Source organism: Cebidichthys violaceus, unplaced genomic scaffold (assembly GCF_023349555.1).
Source record: "Cebidichthys violaceus isolate CVI_PGR_0920_01 unplaced genomic scaffold, fCebVio1.0.p SCAF_58, whole genome shotgun sequence".
Lineage (NCBI taxonomy): Eukaryota > Metazoa > Chordata > Actinopteri > Perciformes > Stichaeidae > Cebidichthys > Cebidichthys violaceus.
The window spans coordinates 1,183,358-1,203,618 of NW_027176794.1; the positions used below are offsets into that span (position 1 = coordinate 1,183,358).

Below are 20,261 nucleotides of genomic sequence, written 5' to 3' on the forward strand. Positions count from 1 at the left end.
CCTAAATACTTTATCAATCAAGAGATCGTAGTGTAACTAAACTTCCACGCCGTTATTGATTCAGCATTTACATATTTCTGCTAATGTTGACTATAGTATTAAACTACATACTGGGTGAAAGTCAATGAAACAATTTTCAACAACAGGTTTTTATTATTCAAATCGAAACTGCAACAGGCATGTATCAAAAAGGTCAATACAGCAAAGCCTTTACAAAATCTGGCTCGACACTGAAGTCTTCCCAAAAATGGCTGTCGCAACAAATTGTAAACAGTTTTATCAACAGTCTTACAGCACTTACAGCAAAAATACAAATCAGCCAAAGTAAGAAAAGCACCTGTTATCTTTCAAAAATGTTCAAAACACAAAACACACTTTGTGCCACTATATCGAATCAAGGTAGACGAACCAAACACAAAGAAATGGAATGTTCAGAGTCACTCGACCATTTTGTTTCCGTACAAAAAAAGGACAGCTGGAGTTGTTCCTCACAACAAAAAAGGCAAAGGGATCATCGGACAGTGCATTCAAAGACAAGCACACCATGCACTTGATGGGAACAGGAGCTGGTTTGGTCACTTAGCATAGCTTGTGCATAGTTATAAGGCATCAATCGAGCAGTCCTTTAGGTTGCATGTGGCTGTGAGAGACATTCTGCGGAGAGGAGGAGTCTCCTTCAGTAGATCCTTGCCAGGAAAAACAACAACAACAACAACCCTGCATCGTCCGCAGTCACCTCCTCCCCCCTCTCCCTCTTGATAAGAGACTGGAAAAACCCTGAGCGAGTCGAGTTGCGTTGAGTTCCAGGTGAGATGCATGTGCAGTGAGTAACTGATCTCCAGTCTGGGAGGGAAGCTACCCCCCCCCCCCTGAGTTCAACCAGCACTGGAAGATTCGGAAACATCAGAAAAAAGACTAACGTCTACAATACCTTCACGGGATCTCGCCGAGACTCAGCTGCACATCCAACGTCATCGTTATTCGAGAGTGCAAGAACACATTGTAGCACAGGTGGAGTAACTTATGGCATCTGGTGTGGTTGAATAAGGTACTGCTCATGGCTTCAACAGTGGGATGACAATTCAAAAAACGAGTGGTTCTTCACATCTGTGCTTCAAAGGCAAACCGTGGAGCCGACGTGATTCACTTCAGTTCAAGGGAGAGAAACAACAAACATGAAAATGCGTAAACAGTCTTCGTAGAGGCAGCAAAAGGACCGGGCTTGTCACATTTTTTTTGTTTTTTTTGTTTTACATGAGGAAGAATCTTCAATACAAATGCAACACGGCATTAAGTCTTAGGAGGGTCTCGTGTCTGAATACTCCAGTTGTCTCAGTCTTCAAACTTTGTTTTCAAATGGCACTTCAATATACCAGAAAGAAAAATGTCTTCTTCAGCTCTTATACTGCTTTCCCCTTAAGGTTCACCAACACAAAAAAGTGGTGCGTTCAGTCAGTAATGCCAAAACTATAGTGGACAAATAAATAAAACAAAAGCAAACAAAAGAAAATACAGCAGTAGCCAAATGAGGTATCTATGTATTGCTCTATGCCAAAAAAACAGGAATTAAAAATTAAATAAATTAAATAAAATCAGTGGTTTATCAAGATGAGAGGCATAAGCAACAAAACATAAAGAAGGTGTCAGGATCAGGTGGGGCAGCAGCAGGGCTGCAGGCCACTGCATGTCCCACCAGGCCCCCAGTGTGGTGAGGCCCCAAAAGCCGGGGCCAGCAGGTTGAGATGAGAGGGCACACAAGGAGTGTCAGGATTCTTTGCTTCCCTGAGGTATTTCTTTGGAGCTGGTTCCTCCCGCGGCCGTAGCTGTGGTGCTGTCTCTCCGAGTGGTGGCGGCGGCGCCTTCCGAGTCGGCGTCGGCAGAGCTGGGCTCCGCCTCCTTGGAGACGGAGGTTTGTTCCTGCTGTAGGCCGACCCAGCTGGCCTTGTTTAGCCCCATGTGGCCCAGCATGGTCTGGGACAGACGTGTGTCGGAGAAACGGGTCCACTCTGCGAACAGCGGCTCCGCCACGTACGTCATGAAGCCTGGAGGAAGAGAAGAGGCGGCAGGCACATGAGAGGGTTACATGTTAAGAGAGGTGAGGTTGTTGGTGAAAGCGGGATACAACACATATACAACGCAGCTACGTACCTATTTGAATGTTGCCAACTGTGTTGATCGCTCTGTCAAAAAGTGGGCTGACTTCAAGTCTGTGCTTCTTCTCAATGTCTCCTAAAAGAGCAGAACAAAACAGAATCAATACACGAGCTATTATATGACCTCATGTGATCTGCTATGATAGACACACTTTGTTGCAGAGAATAAACAGAAAAAAACAAAAAGGAAGGAGCTGTACTTGGATTAACTAAAAGAGCATAATAAATAGTTAAAGGGGAATGACAAACAATCTAACAGCATGCAGTAGAAAAGATGATAACCTTGTTGGAAGAACTCCTCGGTCACTTTCTCACTCCACCGTTTGCTCAGCTCCCAGGGTCTGCAGGGGTTACAGATGTCTGCACACTTCAGAGCCATCTGTACATGGTGAGAATTAAAAACAAATTCAAAGAAGCTCACAGTTTTGCTGAGATGAAGAGGTACTGACGGCGGTTAATATTCCAGAATTCCAACAACTACCCGACATATGTATGTTATAAATAGCCATATAATGGCCATTTAAAACAGCAATACAACACAAACAGCATCTTCTGAGTTCAAACATGTATTTTATTAAAGGAAGTCAGCTGAAGTTGAGTCAAGTGAAGAAGTGGTCTAAAAAATACAATAATAATAATAATAATAATAATAATAATAATAATAATAATAATAATAATAATAATAGGCTGGTCGGTCCAAATTTGCATTTGTCAAATTCAAAATAGTGTTCGTTGGGCTGTACCGATTATTTTGAAGCTTCCTTCATTATGTTGACATTCAAATTATTATTATTAATAACTTACAGAGACATTGTATACAATATTTTTCACAGTTTCATCTGCCGGAAAACCGCACAGGATAACGGCACAAAGCAGGAATCTGCCAGCTACAGTAAACCCTGTTGTGTGTGTGTGTGTGTGTGTGTGTGTGTGTGTGTGTGTGTGTGTGTGTGTGTGTGTGTGTACACATGACAGAGGAGGTAACTGACCTGCAGAATGAAGTGACGGTGGCTGGCATTGCTCAAGCACATGTTCTCTTGGTCCAGGTGTCTGCGAAACCTGGACAGGTAATCGTTCTGTCTGCTGATGTCCGTGGCCAGGATTAAGGAGCCCAACTCCCTCTCCATGTTCAGGCTGAGGGGTCGGAAACACAAGATGACCAGATTGTTTTAGCGCTGCGCGTGGCATCTGATGGCATTAGCTCTACAAACTCAGCAGAGAAGTCTTTTGACATAGCTTCAAATGAGTTTTCTGAGCACACTGAGCATCTTTTCAGTGTCAGACTGACCTGTCTTCAGCAGGCAGATGGGAGAACAGCCCAGTCTCTCTGAGCAGGCCCACTGCTGACTTCCAGTGGTGGTTTTCCAGAACTGAGGTATTCTGCACATTAAAAAAAAGAAATGCGCACAGACACATTCATTCAATAAGTCACATGACTTATTCCACTTCAATTCGTCCTTAAGAAAGTGCTGCCAGGCTTAAGAGCGACTGTTATGTGCTTTTACCCTATAGAGTGTAGCCAGATAGTGGTCAGTCTTGATGAGGAAAGGCTGGTTGACTCCAGGATGGTCCAGGTCATGTGTGGCGGCTGCCAGGATTCCAAGTATGATGTCACAAGAAGTCAGAGATTTGGCAAGCTGCATTGACAACAACACAACGGTTATGATTGGTCCTTAACATACGAATACTCCTTCACTGAAAAACCTTCAGATCTGGATGTTGTACACCATCACTGGTGCAACATTTTCATGTCTCACCATGGGTTCCCGCATGTAGCAGTACATGGCCTGTGTGACATCGGCAGCGTGGACAGCGTTGTGGTAGGGGTTGTCGCTGTGATAGTCCTCCTGGACCATGACCAGGAACCTCCACAGTTTGACCATGTCCAGCTGGAAGAGCTCCACCAGGCCATACTGGTTCAGCAGGTGGAAGGTCAGGGTGATCAGGCTGTTTCCTGAACAAGAGGAATATCAGAGTGAGCATTCTGCTTTCATCTGGTTTGTGCATCTCTTTTCACTTGCAACAAAAATGATAAAATTGTTCCAACAGACATTGTTGCGATGTAAAATATTAATATCCGTTAGGCTCAGTGGAATGCAGGAGTTATTTTCCCTTCTGTAATTAATTGTATTTGTGCATCCACTTTCTCCAAGCCTGCCTGGACTACCCAGTCTTCACTTCCCATAGTTACATATTTTTGTGATTTTTCATCCTTTTTCTTCTCAGAGCACTATGCACTTCAGCTCTTACGCATCTCTTGCTTTTGAGTTACACGGTATACATCAAAACGGATGTGGCGAGAACAAAAGAATAACCAAAAACATACTTGTGTCTGCCTGGTCATGTCTGAGTCATAACCCTTTTTTCATAATACAACATATCTTCAACATGAACCCCACAAGACAAAATGAAGAGTCTATAGAACTGCTGTTGCTCTTTAAAGCCAGGAACCAAACCCCATCACAAATGTTGCATCATTCTCCTCGAAATTCAGCAACTCAATTATAGAAATAATCTTTCATAAATTCTTTCATCTAACTACAAAGCAAACAATCTCTGATCGTCTGTATGACCTCTCATCCGATCTACTTCACACTTAGCGGCTGTATCGTCGGGGACCTCATGGAGTGCTCTGTCAAATTTTGGGGGGTTTTTTTGTTGAAAAGCAAGCAACTAATACGCTTTCTTTGATAACTATTAACTATTCATAGTAAAACTATTAAAACCATACAGTAAAAGTCATGCATCCAAATGTTTACTTCACGTGCAGAGTGAAAGAGAGGCCTTATCATCTCAACCCTTTTCACAGTGGAGCTTTCCATTACGACATGATGCTGGATAGTTTAAGTAACAATAAGTCATGATATTTTAAGAGTTATATTTTGTGCATCAAATCGGAATCTGCAACATTTCTCTGTCAAGTAAATGTAGTACTACAAGGTTTTCCTCTGAAGTATAAGTACACGGTAAGTAGTATACAGCTGAGTGCCTTTTGTACGTTATTTTGGGGAAGAATAACAGATAAATAGTAATGATTCAATGTCTTTCATATACAAACATCATCATAATTCCATAACTGTTTGAGGCCCTTGTAGTTGGGGGCCCCAGGCCTGGGTTGCTTACCAGTGAAGTCTGCCCCTGGGGTTTTATCACGTGAACCAGGCTGCGGGTCTATTTCTACGGTGTTTCTGACCGTGAGTTATGTGAGAACTATGTCAAAGCAGGCGTATTACACAGGACCTAAGGAGTGCGAGTCTAAAGTTATTTGTATGACACCACAGGCAAAGGGATTTAGCCCAACAGGCATGTTTTGAACGGGCAATGCTCTGGTAAATCCTCTGTGTCGTCAGACATCCAATAGATGGCACCATTGGTAATACATTGAATATAAAGGCTGGTTTAATGCTGGATCATCAGTGCTCCGTTACATCCGTGTCATGACTTTTAAAACAACTTGTGAACAGTATTTCAGATCATACTTTACATACCGTTTGTCAACCTATCGAAGAGGAAAATGTCAAAATTCCAGTTCCCGACTTTTTCCAGCATGCACTGCAAGAGAGGGAAAAGACAAGCGCAGAATTAGTGATGCAAAGTCCGAACAAAAAGTGACTTATCGCGGTGTCGTTATACAGAGGTGGGTGTCTTACTCTGGCCTGTCCAGTGTAGTCTTCATCCAGGATGTGGAGGGGGATCTGCTGGGGGACTCCCCGCAGCAGACGGGATGAGTGCAGGTACCTCTGGAAGCTGAGCAGTCTGTGGACCCTCCTTTCAGGAGTGGTGCTCGCTGACGTGGACCCATAGCCCAGCCGTGCTACACACACACACACACACACACACACACACACACACACACACACACACACACACACACACACACACATGTAACAATCTTTTTGGTAAATGTTTATTTTAGAAGCTCATTAAAATCATTTGGGTTGCACAAACTCGGTGGGGATCTGACACCAACACAGAGATATACAAGCAGTCGCTGCTGACACAGCCGCCCACTCATAAGCCTTTCGTCTGGGATCACACAGCAGACATGCTTTGTCAGTGGTCTCAAACACACACACACACACTCTCTCTCTCTCTCTCTGTCTGAATAAACCCTGGCTGTAATCCGGAAACACGTCAGCAAGAAGTAGGATTACTTTTGGGTCAAAATGTACACACACACACACACACACACACACACACACACACACACACACACACACACACACACACACACACACACACACACACACACACACACACACACACACACCTCCCCAACTGTTTGATGTTTTCTAAAAAGGTTTCAATGAGTTTGAAAGTGGTTATTTTAATCACACACCCATTCACAAAGCTTTGATAAAAAGCCTCTCACATGGTTTACACTGAGACACACCGTGGTCTTTATCATCATGTGAAACGCTGTATGAAAGCAGTGCACAAACATCTGTCAATCTTTCTGGAGAGGAACAAACTGTGGGCGCAGTTCGACATCGCCTCCTGTTAGTCAAGAGGCCGGCGGGTCGAGGTTATCGGCTCGCTGCGATTCATACTCACTGTGAAGAGTTCGGAAGTCGATGCACAGGTACGGGTGGGAGATTCTTCGTTCCGGTTCAAATCCAACCTGACTTCTCACTCTCACATCTCCTAGAAGAAATCAACACTTATTTCCTCAAGATTCATGCCACTTGACAAGAAATGTGTCTGAATGTGCTCGGCTAAGTAGTATTTACAAATATTTTTTATTATATACTGGAATTGATCTTGCTTAAATGCCACAAGGATGGGCTTTACCACAGATACACAGATGAACAGAGCACTACGATAAGACAGTTATGTATAATAAATGTATGTGAAGCTAGCAACACAGCTGAAATCCTGCCTCTGTTCAGACAGCCACAGCCAGACAGAATATCTTCATATTCATCATCACTCCTAAAAAGATCAAACTGATTCTGGTTTTCTGGCAATATCATAAGATACATTAAAAATCACACCTCACTAATATTCCCCTCACTCACTCACTCAACTATTTTTGCTTGTGTTATTTCTGTTTATAAATTGTATTTGGTTGCTTTTTGTATTTGTGTGAGTGTTTGATATTTTGTGCTAAATGATTTAATGGGAAAATGTTTTGTAACATTTAATGTGTTATATGAACAAATAAAGTAACTTGTCGTTTCGAAGAGAAAAGAATAGATTATTTTGTTAGAATTAATGTTGTTAATGAACGTTAACAAAATAACCATCCATTTATTTATTTATTTATTTCAACTTTTTCTAGTCAATATGATAGTGGATGTGCATTTACTCACAACTTCTCAGCTCTTCATGTCAATGAGGACACATTCTGTCTTACAGTAAGCATTGACAGTGAAACAGGACCTCTCTATCGTCAACAAGTGGTAAAAACCCATCGTTCTGGTACTCAAGCAAAAGATGTGATTTTGTAAATACTATTCCACCCAAGCCTGGAGTATACTATCCGTGTGCGGGCACAGTTACGCACAAACACACTCCCACGTCGGAAATTCAACGGACAGACAAGTCAATCAATCAACAGCTGAGCATGCAATGCCATGTCAGGACAATCTGCTCTACTATTAGTACTCAGAACCACTGAGAGGGATCCGTAGTACATCTATGACTGTTGTCAGTAGTCAGGCAGAGCAGCGGGAACAGGCTCCAGACCAAAAAGACGGCGGCCGGCCTGCTTGTAGACTGCAGTCGGGAGCAGCGAGAGTGTAGTGAGGTGACAGGATGGTGAGGTGACTGATGCAGTAAAGTGCTAGTGTGTAGTTCCAGGCAAGCAAGACTCTATATATGGCAGTAAAATCACCAAGGTGCTAAACAGTGCAATGGTATGTTTCCAGCATGGCACTTCTGATCGTTTCGTATGTGCATTAAGAATTCAAATCAAAAGCAGTCACACAGGTGTGTTCCCCAACCAGCATGTTACTTACTTGCAAACGGCTGTTTGAATACTACACAAGCTCCTATCAAAATATCAAAAACTAAGAATTACAATTCAAGGCGTAACGGTGCTCGACATTGTGTTGAAACGCTGTTTGTTAAGTTGTTGGTATGAATGTGGAGACTGAAACCATATCAGTTGCATTTCACATGCAAAACATAAATTAGGACCAAAAAAAGATAATAAAAATACACTACAGTTCATGCATTGCTAGGTAGTGAGTGTGTCCACATTTATATACATCTGTCACATCAATCTCTGTGTGCACGGCACGTGTGTGTGTGTGTGTGTGTGTGTGTGTGTGTGTGTGTGTGTGTGTGTGTGTGTGTGTGTGTGTGTGTTTTTTCAGAGTCGCAGGGTCCATGTTTCTCCTGCGGTGCATTAGCGCTGGAGCTCTGGGGTGGATGTAGGTCATGTCATTATAACTGATGCGGCGAAAGCTCCGAGTCCTGCTATTTGAAAGCACATCAACTTTAAGTTGGCAGACTGAACCCTGGCCCGGGCAAACACCAGTCTGCATTAGTGGGCCTCTCCTCACACTCAATTTAATAGAACATCTACAGACACACAGATGCTGTACGCCGGTGACGTTACGAGATTGCCGTCATACTTGGCCAAGTAAAAGGATTTAAAAAAAAAAAAAAAAAAGCTAAAGCTCCTTGAGTGAGCTCGATAAATTGCTAGAACTGTGAGCAGACGCACGTGGCAGCAGTTGAGACGTGGGCATTATTAAGCTGGAGAGAAACAAAAGTTAAGCAATATTATGTGAAAGCTACAAAGACCGTCAGTAAGCCCTAAACTTCCCCTGCTGTTTGATGCTCCCTGCCTACTCACTACACTTCACAGCAGCAATCGGACATCTATGAGCGACACTGACGGGATAACACCGTGAGCTGCTCACTACCAGCCCAACGGCATCGGATTTATGAATAAAAAAAAAAGGTGGGGAAAGTTGCATGCGATGGCACATCTGTGTGGGGCGGACTGATGTCAGGGGTGCACCCAGCCTCTAATCGCACCATTATCCTCAACGGCCTTATTGATTAGGACGCCAACATTGCTCTTCTGGCTGCTTCCTAGATGCATTTGACTCCCATCTGCCTGGCAGAGCTATGAGCCTTCCGTCCTCTCATCCATTTTTTTTCGAAACTGCTTATCCTGTTTAGGGTCGCTGAGGGCAGCAATGGGCAAACAGACACACAAACACACTGCCAATGAACCCTTAGTCGGTTTAGTGTTCAAATGAAATTCTGGACCCTCAACAAACCTGGTCAAACAAAGACACTCAACACTACAGATACACAAAATATATAATAAAAGAATATATATATATATATATATATATATATATATATATATATATACACACACATGTCTATTCTGATTGAGAGATTACCAAAAGGCCAAGGATTGAGTGCACTCTAGTGCATCCACATCTCTTCATAATCTCTACATCCATCTATTTTCAATCTCACTGCTTTGTAAGCCATTGTGTATTAAGAAATGAACATGGAGGAGATAAACCTACTGATGTCTAGTGTGTGTGTGTGTGTGTGTGTGTGTGTGTGTGTGTGTGTGTGTGTGTATGTGTGTGTGTGTGTGTACGTAGAATGGGGAAACACTTACCTAGCATACGAATGTACAGCGCTGTCTGGTCGGAGCTGTCATAGGATATGGCCCCTCGTCTCTGAACGGACAAAAAGAAACATCATAAACAACCGTCCAAGGTTTATTACCAATAAAATGTTGCAGTTATTTTACTACAATAATGTAATAGGTCCCAGAATTGGTGTGTGTGGCATCATGACCCTGGCTTCAACCAAACACACACCTTAAAAACACAAAAAAACATATAAACAGAGTTAGATAAGTGGAGGGTGGTGTAATGTTGCTATTTGTTCTAATCTGCTGTGTGTGTGTGTGTGTGTACCTGCATAACGTGCGTTTCTCACATGACTGATAGCAGTGGTGTAAGTGCCGTATCAGGCTGATGATATGAAGCTGGAACATGTTTATCAGTTTACGGTTTGTGCACACACACACACACACGCACACACACACACACACACACACACACACACACACACGTCCCCACCCACCCGATAAGTTTTCTTTGACATGTTTGCTTCCTTTACAAGTCTTTCTCAAAATACAGTTAAAAATACACAAACTTTAAAATAAGTATGTAGGAAATAATGACTTCCCTGATCTGACGTCAGCAGGTAAATGAAATTTGAATTAATTTGAATTTGAACGGACTTTACTGGAACTAATAAACAGGACCGATGTAGTAAAACATGGGCTCTATCACCTCAAGTAACATTATAAACCCCTTTAACTACTTAATAAATAGCGTCCTTGTGTTGGGATTCAGGCACTGCCTTCCAAAATTCACCTTTTTATTTATCAGGGAATGAGAGGCCCAGACAGCTGTGACACCAACTGCTCGCCATCTTTATCCCACACCGTTGTTGTGTTAGCACACGAAAACAGATCTATTGTGAAATAATATAATGTTATATGTGTTCTGAATAAGGGGGCTTTCTGTTGACCTTAGAAGCCGAACAAGTTGCCAAATATAGATGAAGATCCCAACAAATAAAGCGATAGGTCGTCCGTTTTTATCTTTACTTGTGTCTACAAAACACAATCCAGTGCAAACAGTATCCCACCCCAGCAGGCAGCAGCAGCAGAGCACCACAGCGGTAGTTGTAGTGGGTACGGCCATGGTGACTACATATTTGCTCTGTCGACAGACAGCTGCTCCAGGCTACGCTGAGGTGTTGGCTCACCTCTCTGTGCACTCCAAAAATCCTAGCTCTCCTCCAGGCCGACTCGCCACTCTCCCTTCTGGGGCGACCCCCGTCTAGGGTTACCCGTTCCGCAGGGAGCCTGCATGACTGGCCGTTTCATTAACGACCGGCAACTGGTCACAACACAAAACTCATGCAAACACAGACGTACGCGCTTGTATACCGACTACTTCATATCCTTAGGATTACTGTGAATCTCCTTCACACACACACACACACACACACACACACACACACACACACACACACACACACACGACACTGTCTGTCCTCTAAGCTCATGACAGCCGCCAATCCAAAGCTAATATTTTACCGGCTAGCAAACAGCTCGACTCGGGGTGGGTGATCTGCAAAGCTGTATTTTAGTGTCAACAGGCCTCTGTGTTTACACACAGCACTAGTGGTTAGTGTGAATATTATAGATTGTGTGTATAGATGCATGGGCGGATAGAGTGTGAGTGTGTGTGTGTGTGTGTGTGTGTGTGTGTGTGTGTGTGTGTGTGTGTGTGAGAGAGAGAGAGGGGGTTGGTATCGGCTTTAACATGCTTGGGAACTGTGTAATACTGGCTCCAGGGCTGGGAATGGAAGAGTGACCAGCCCTGCCAACACTTGCCCAAACAAACCTTTTGGCCAGAGCTTGCCACACACACACACACACACACACACACACACACACACACACACACACACACACACACACACACACACACACACACACACACACACACACACACACACACCAGTTGGCACTTAAGTGGACATTGCTGGCATGTGATCGCTTGTGAACTGGTAAGAAGGAGGCGGCAGTGTGAACACTTTGTCAATGTCACATTCCCACTGTGAACGGAGGGGGAAGTCACGGTTTTACCCTTGAAATGGCCATCTCACAACACACACCCCCACTGCCACTCTTTGTAGTGCCAACACACACACACACACACACACACACACACACACACACACACACACACACACACACACACACACACACACACACACACACACACACACACACACACACACACACACACACACACACCATCCGGTCGTGGTATACGGAATGAACTTGAGCACCTCTGTAAGCTCTGTGTTTTGGGCACGGCTGAGGGTGATGGGAAATAAGGGAGAGAGAGAGAGATGCAGATGCAGGCAGTTCAAGTTAAAAAGGTATAGGGTTGGTAATCTTCTTAAAAGACACTTTTGAAATTTTCTTTGAACTTCTCTTCGACAGCAATCAATGAATCAAATGCTCTGACAAAATAACAAAAATCCAGTATCTGTGGCTGATGATTGGACGGGCTAACTGATTCTCTACCTACCTGCGCACACAACCTCTGTTCTACTTTGTTGTCTTTAATGTTTTTTATATATTTTTCTTGTTTATTTGTATATTCTATGTATGCATGTTGAGAGCAATGTGTAAAAGAAGGTACTGGACTTTTTGAGCTAGTGCTGCAAGCTACTTCCATATGAAAAGAGTTGGCAACACTTGGCTTTTTTTTCGGTTGGATCATTTTAAAATCCAGCGGACTCTTGCTAGTTTCTCAAGATTACCTTCCCTAGCTTTAACTTTGTTTGATAGAAACCATCATGGGCTTTGATCATGGTTGTTTACATGTGTGTCCAGCTTAATGGAAATCTGCCAGTTGCTCATAGGCTGAGTGAAGAACAAAAACAGATAAAACATTTGAGACGTCATTAATATGTTAATGCTTGGATTTGGGTTTACCTCCAGGGCTTCAGAGTGAGACCATAAAATCTGTCAGGTGAACATTTCCGTTGGTGCGCCTGAAATTTAGCAGGGTTGTCTCTATGTGTCCGTGTGACACCGTGTCCTTTACCCCTACTAAAGGCGACACCACAACCATAAAACACACTGTAATTCTAAATGATTAGGAATTGCATTGGGAAAAATGCATTTATAGATAGAAACAGTTGGATTTCTCTAACAACTTTAATACAGAGTTCTTGGCTTCTAGTGGCCATTAGAGAAATTACAGCTTTAGGGAGTATTTTTTGCTTTGGCTTCACTGCTGAATGCCAGTTTGCATTTGACCCACAGCCTCTGGCATCAAACAAGGCAGGGCCAGGGTTAATGGCATTTCTTTTTCATTTCAGGCTTATGCAAAACTGGGGCGTGAAGGGAGAAATGTGACTCACTGGGCTATAAAGGAATGCAGTCATCCTCCATCCATCTCTGGTGAATCCTGTACAGTAAGAACTTTTTGAGACATCCAGAAATACAAGAAAACCTTTTGAAAAATCCTCTCCTCATCAGGCCCATTCCAAAAAAAGCATATACATGTAGGCCTATAACGCTAACGCAACAGAGCTTTCAATTCTAACATATTGTTGGATAGTTCGTCGTATAATGATACATCATATTTGAATATCTCTATTTTGTGAGTCAAATCTCAATCGGCAACGTAATCGCCAGCATTTCTCGGTCAAGTTAACGTAGAACTACAAATCCTCTGATGTAGAGGTGCCCAGTAAGTAGTACACAGTCAAGTTGTGTGTTTTTTGTGCTTTGGGGGCCTTTTGGTAGTTATTTTGGGGAATAATGAGTTAGAATATTAGCATGAATTCAATATTTTTAACATGGTAATAAATCTATAGCTGTTAGGGGGTCGTTTAGTTGGGACCCTACTTTGCCTCATGTTAAAGTCTGGTCCTGGTGTTCTTCCTGTGAGCCAGAGTAAAGGCCGATTTCACCGGCGTCTCTGAGTTGCAGCGACCTGGGTGTGTGACACAACTATGTCATTGTGTCATCGTTTGTATGAGCGGTTCATGAGAAACACCACAGGCCGAGCGTTGGGCCCGTTCTGAACCAGCTTGTTTTGAAAAGGGCACTGCACTAGCGTAGTCAAATCAAGGCGCAGATGTAACTCACTAGCACACAGATAAACGCTAATCCTAGCATAGTCTGCCTGCTGGATTTTTGTAAATGTGCTTGTGAGGGTGAGCAATTCACTGTTTAACAATGTCCCAAATTGGTTACAGGCCACATTACTTCTGCTTACATCCGTAAAGCCTTGCAAAAGCTAATCTTATTTTTTTTGAGCGCCTTTAATTGAACACCTGGAGTTGCAGCCAGTTGGAGCTCGCTCACAGCAGTCCGAGAGCCAAATTCTGTTTTGTTTGTCGTTGGGTTTACTGCTAGCCCAACAGTCTGCTCATTGTGCTCCCTGCAGTCCCACGTGAGCTCGTTTACATACGGCTCTGTTTCTTATCTCGGCTTAGTCTCGCTGCCTGGGGGTCACAGCATTCAGGTTTCTGAGGTCAGGAGGTCACGTGGTGTCAAAATGTCTGGCCAGGTCGTCAATGTTTGTCATTTTCTGACTCCTGCGGTTAAACAGATGCTGACAACATGTTATAGTGATGTTTGCTCCAAGCAGACCGATTCATGTACCATGTGAGTGTGTGTTGGAATTTAAAAAGGCACTGGCTGAGCTGCAATAACTAAGCTTTTTCAAACATGCTTCCTTGTCAATATTGCACTGCGATGTCAGTAAGTCAAATGAGGAAGCCAGCAGTATTCCTATAAACTGACATATCAGTTTATAGGAATACTATAAACCCCCACACACACACACGCACACACAAAAGATAAAAGCAGCTGGACTCAGCACAGTTTCATAAATTGAAAGCTTCCCTCTGAGTTACGTCCTCTCGCAGCGCTCTGCAGTGTGGAACGGCACATTCCACAAACTGAGTGCTGGGCCATGAATGTGGACAAGTCTGGAGTGAGTATGTGAGTGTGTTTGTGTATCAGCCATTGCATACACAAAGCCCTAGTTGGAGTCTACCTGTTGTAAGTGCTTTATGAGATCACCGTCCACTCAGACACACTCCAGCTGCTGGGAGGTTTTTTTTTTGGAGAGAGGGCCGCTGGATTGAGGGCGGGGCCCCAGGAGGTGAATTGGCCCAACGCCTCGAGTAGTGTTGACGTCAAAGAACAAAGAGGCGCGCTTGTCTCGCCATAACATATCTGCAACCGATGCTGGTGTTTTTTCTACTGGCGGGTAAAGTGTATTAAAATGTTTTAAGCCTTCTTCAAAACAGAGAGCTTTAAGGGTCCTTGTATAAAAGTGCTCGATGACACAAGTAGAGGTAAAGGGGGGGAGAAGAGAGAAACTGGCTTTCTACCCCGCACAGGAATTTCATTCATCTAAAACATCATCCCCAGGCTCTAATTGCTTCTCTGGGCCAGCTTAATGCCCCCCCCCCCCCCCCCCCCCTCCCTCCCCCTTTGCAAGTCTTAGCCTTCTGAGGAGAGCAAACAAAACCCAAGCTGACAACCAGCGTGCTTGTGGACAACTATCGTATGTCTATAGGACCACAGTACATATGATTAATATTCAGCCAGAGCAGCTGGCCCCTGACATCGCGTCCGTTAGCGTGTTGATGTATGGAGCCACAATCTCACGGCCGATTGCACCCGACACTGCAGCACAAAAACAGAACGGTCATGTGATAAGAGGGGCCCCTTACAGAGAAAGACAGACAGGCGGAGAAAAGACACAGAGCGAGTATGTAGAAATGAAGACGGGCTGTAAGATTCTTGTTTTATTTGCTGAAATAGGCTAAAACACATCCTGGCTTAGTGATGCATTACAGGTCATTCACGCAAAAAAAATGATGCAGAAAAAACTAACTTTGGCAGGGAGAGAGTTAAAGATTTTGAGAACTGTTGTGAAACACCAGCCTCGGTGTCTGAACAGCTCCTTCAGCATTCTTACCACATCCTGAAACTACGTCAATCCGAAGGCAATGTTCAGAAAAAAGAAATGCTTATCGGTTCAGTTAAAAATCAACAAAGTAACTCCCTCAGAAAGAAGCGCTGTAGAGCGTTATCTTATCGTCAGCAGAGACATCCATAGTGCAGATAAAATGAGCTGAGATATCTCCCACCCGTATGCACATGCTTATCCTCGGCTCCTGTCCCGAAACATCTGCAATCAGGAGGAGTCGATCTAGGGTCAGTGGCCAACATGCTCCAGATGATATCTCTGACTGTGATATGATGGACTGAGCTGAAAGCAGAACAGAGGTCCCACGCTAAGCTGCTTTCCTCCCAATATCACCACGAGCCATGTGACTGCTCCGACCTCATCAACACCGTGTGTCTTTCTTTATTGATTCTTGTATCTCTGCTGGATTCTTTTGTTTCTTTTTGAGCCAAATGGCATCCAGACTTTAGTTGCAGCCATGTAGGGCATCTCTGAGATCAGTGCACCAAAGCCAAACTAACTCAACGTACCAATGCGTGTGTGTTGTGTAGTTTAGATGGGAACCACATGACTCTTTGATGTGTCTTACTCCTCATCCTTTCGTTGTGGACCAAACTAATCCGTCTCAGTCCTGTGTTTACCCTTCACTCAGAGAAGCCAGAGGGGACCAGCATGCATCGCTATATACACAAAGAAAATTCAAATCATCTTCCACCTCACTTTTAGGAATTAACCGAAAAAACACACATTGTAATAAAAAAAAAAAAAAAAAACAATACAGGCATTGTACTAGAGAAATGAGCCCATTTATCTAATGCCGTGGCTGTTTTTCGACGCCCCTTCAGCAGCATATTTACACCCAACCGTAAGCATTCCACGACCACAGCGACATATTCTTCTGAGACTCCGTCGTGTCTTCTACCCTACTCTTTTGTCCTCTGTTTACAAGAGGAAATGTCTTCATCTGTGAGGGAGGAGGAGGAGGAGGAGGAGGAGGAGGAGGGGTAGAGGAGAAAGAGAGGGAGCTTGTGAGTGAGCGGAACAAGATAGCCGGAGAATGAAAAGAGACTGAGACTCCGGCCATCTGTGAGTCTGGCAGCCAGCCAAACCACTGCCCACAGAGCCCAGGCACATGCCTAACTGCCTCTTGGCAGTGGCAACGGTAGTCCAGAACTGCTTCCACAAACAACAGGCCTGTGGAAGCGGGCGGGCGGGCGGACACACACACACACACACACACACACACACACACACACACACACACACACACACACACACACACACACACACACACACACACACACACAAAGTTAGGGCCCAAAACACAATATTTGTAGAAGCGTAATTGCTCTGTGACAAAGGCTGAGTGACACAGCCGTATGACTGTATGCATGTTCACCCAATCCACTGTTCACCATGAAAACAAAAGACAAATAACTACGTCAGCGCGTCTTTATGTTGCAGGCTTGTTTGTAAACCTTGTGCAATTTAACAATGCTTCAGCAAAAAAAAAAATGACGTGCAGATCATTATTGTTTCTCGCTTAACACTACAAAGTGCACTGCTTGTTGCAAATGACCCCTTTTTTTTCCACAACAAAAGGAGCACGATAACAGCCCACCTCACCACCTGCCGATTGAAGATGAACTCTGGCCCACTTTAAAAGATCTACCGGCGAACCCGACCGAGAGACACAACAGCTTTACACTCGTGTTTGTATACAGACGATGAGCAATCTCGCATTATGCTGAGCTGGGTTTTCAATAAACACCAGAGCGCAGGATAGCTTCGGAGTGGTAGGATAATGACTTCCAAGTAGGAAGTGAATTCATAGAATGATCAATGGATGGACAGAAAAGTCTCATCCCGCCAGCTTATACCCAATATCTCATAACATCTGTCAAAAAACCCTGCTAATAACCCAGTGAGATAAAGGACCAGTGGAGCCACATCGAGGGTCTTTTGATAGCCCTGGCTATGCATTAGTCTTTGAGGGAGCTGCCGGTGTGGTAAGGTTCAAAGCGGACACACACGGGTGGTTATGTGGAGCAGCGTCTTGCACAAAGCCTTAATGGAAGGCCCATTGAAGAGGATGCTCACACAGTCAAAAGACAGTGACTTAATGCTCGGCTAATGTGTCGGGAGATGCCCCGGCTACGCTGTGGGAGTTTCTGCTCATGACCAACTAGAGCAGGAAGTGATCCAAAGAGATGAGAATACACCCTGCGGCATACTGAAGCAACATGTAAGGATGTTTTACCGTTTTAAAAAGCTGTAACACATTGGGGGGAACTTGATGTGCAACTTTTCTCCGAGCTAAAAAGGTTGCAGCCACATGTGTGTTACAGTTAGTTAAGCAAGTGTAGCAGTTTCTCTTTGTACAGGAGAGTAAAGCATGAAGACTGTTGTTGTGGCCTTTTCTTTCACTGAAGGGCAGAAATATAAGAGACAGGCCAGAGGCACAATTTCAAGAGTTTGAAACTCTGGGAAAGCAGGAAGTTCAAGTATGACTCGATGATTTATGTTTATTCTGTCAGTGTGACAAGGGCTGTTAATATAAATAACACTGTTAGCAAGTCATAGGAGTAGACCGCTATACTTTAGGCATCACTGCCAATGTTGGCCAAAGTGGAAGCCAAAGAGGGCCTTTATCAGTGGGCAACATGCACACATGCAAAGTGGTTTCAGTTTGGGTTGTATTTTAGGTCTAAGAGATAAGAAAATGTTGTGAGCGTCTTTGCAAGTGAGTGTTCACTGTGTGTGTGTGTGTGTGTGTGTGTGTGTGTGTGTGTGTGTGTGTGTGTGTGTGTGTGTGTGTGTGTGTGTGTGTCTGTGTGTGTGTTAGGTCCTAGATATCCAACAACCACCTGCAAGATTCCTGTGGATTATTCATATGTTTGTTGGGGGGAAAAATGTGCTGGTTTAAAGGCCTGTGTGGATCCCAGAGCCATCCCCACTGTGACTAAATGATTAAAAGAGAGAGAGAATAATGATTTTTAATATATTTACCTGTGACAGCTGTCTCGGATCAGGAGCCCCGAAGAGAGAAGAGCTGGAGCTGAAACTAATGGCTCCCCTGCGGCTGAGGACATGCTTGGGAACCGGCCTGTCTAGAGGCAAAACCGGCAGCTGATAACATACTTCCATTGAATAGTCAGGGCTGGATCCGGAGAGAAAGTATTAAAAAAAAAAAAAAAAAAAAAAAAAAAAAAAATTGTGAAAAAGATAACAAATGCAATGCGAAAATAAAGAGTGAATTAGAAAATTCCTCAAAGCCAAAAAATATATATATATTTTAATATTGTGGAAACGATCAGCTATCGAGCTGCAAAGTACTTCTGTTCATCAAGAGAGACTCAAAACTTGTCCAGATCGCCTTCATTGATGCTGCGTCTTCTCTACCTCCACCGTTTCACCTCCTTTGGTGTCATTCTGTTGAGAGGGGGGGGGAGAAAAAAAAAATCTCATGCTGCTGTTGCATTTGCTCCTTTCCTTCTCATTTTACTCAAATCCGGGCCCACGGACGACGAGACCTTCTTGCCATTTTCTGGGTCTTTATGAAAACGCTTCCTCATTTTCAAAGCAGAAAAAAAACACAACGTCCGCTCGTTTGCGTTGCGTGGCGTCCGCGGATCCGCACATCACATCTCCCGAAATGAAAACAAAAGGCACGACCACTTCCAAAAAAAAAAAAAAAAAAAATATCATCAACATATCATGTTGAATGCAACACCCGGCGGATGAGGTGAGGCGGCTCCAGGATGTGTGAGACCTGGAGGTGTTTTCTCTCATGCGGACTCACGCCGGTGGCGACACACAATCAACATGTAGGGCTTTTCCGTCTTGTGTCAGGAGCTGCATGATGAAGGAGCAGTTGTCTTAATTCACCGCCGCTGACCGTAAAGCACAAAGTGTCTGGCTCAAAAAGGGAAACCCCGACGTGCATCCCGTCCACGGAGACTCCGGCGAGTTTAAAGCAAACGTAACGGCACGTGACGCACCATTTGTAACCAAAAGACGACAAATGAACGACCTAAATGGTGTTTGCGTCCTTATAAGTGCCTACCTATCGACCTAAACATTAGCCTACTGTACGGTTTTAAAGCACACACCACCTGCCAGAGATGGTGCTGTTGGAGCGAGCAAAAAAAAACGCCCTTGTCTCAAATCAACCAATGGCGTCAAGGCTGGTTCTATAACCTCGTTGCTGATTGGACAAACGTGCTCGAGCCGTATAAATCGATGCATATGATTGGCTGTGCGGCCAGGGCGATCCCAAGACCTATATGAGCAGTCGTTTTGCAGACGGCGTGGACTTTCTCAAGGGTATTCCTCTACAACGGGGCTTGCCCTGCAGCGGTCCACATCATTGCCTGTGATTGCCTTCCTCTCATGACTCATACTCTTGGGAGCTTGAGACACACCGGGAGTTTGAAATACTAGCCAAGGAAACACAGCAAAATGTTGCTGCTCTGTAAAGGCTGAAAGCAATTTTGCTCCATATGACTGCTTGTGGTGGTGACTCAACTCAAGACGTGCTGATTGAACTCTTTGTACTCATTCTATTGACTTGCATGCATTATTTAGGTGT

General features: G+C 44.0%; 1 protein-coding gene across 2 annotated transcripts; it reads right to left on the minus strand.

Annotated features, from left to right (window-relative positions):
- Positions 1-130: 130 nt before the first annotated feature.
- Positions 131-19,760, minus strand: pde7a (phosphodiesterase 7A). 2 transcript variants are annotated; one of them, XM_068732318.1, is made up of 12 exons: positions 18,680-19,760; positions 9,751-9,811; positions 6,708-6,794; positions 5,804-5,967; positions 5,642-5,705; positions 3,911-4,107; positions 3,659-3,790; positions 3,442-3,533; positions 3,143-3,287; positions 2,436-2,532; positions 2,149-2,229; positions 131-2,042 (listed from the first exon to the last, which is right to left on the minus strand). In XM_068732318.1, exons 1-12 carry the CDS (start codon positions 18,815-18,817, stop codon positions 1,765-1,767), a joined length of 1,536 nt encoding a protein of 511 aa, XP_068588419.1. In that variant the 5' UTR covers positions 18,818-19,760; the 3' UTR covers positions 131-1,764. The 2 variants fall into 2 exon arrangements, with proteins under 2 accessions (XP_068588419.1, XP_068588417.1); XM_068732316.1 differs by having other exon boundaries at positions 6,708-6,797.
- Positions 19,761-20,261: the final 501 nt, after the last annotated feature.

Bases quoted from the DNA above. Each gene is read 5' to 3' on its own strand.
- pde7a (XM_068732316.1), bottom strand. From the start codon at position 18,817: ATGGAAGTATGTTATCAGCTGCCGGTTTTGCCTCTAGACAGGCCGGTT. The intron at 9,812-18,679 runs GTAAATATATTA...TTGTCCGTTCAG, and splicing joins ATCCGAGACAGCTGTCACAG to AGACGAGGGGCCATATCCTA. The intron at 3,534-3,658 runs GTAAAAGCACAT...TTTAATGTGCAG, and splicing joins ATCTGGCTACACTCTATAGG to AATACCTCAGTTCTGGAAAA.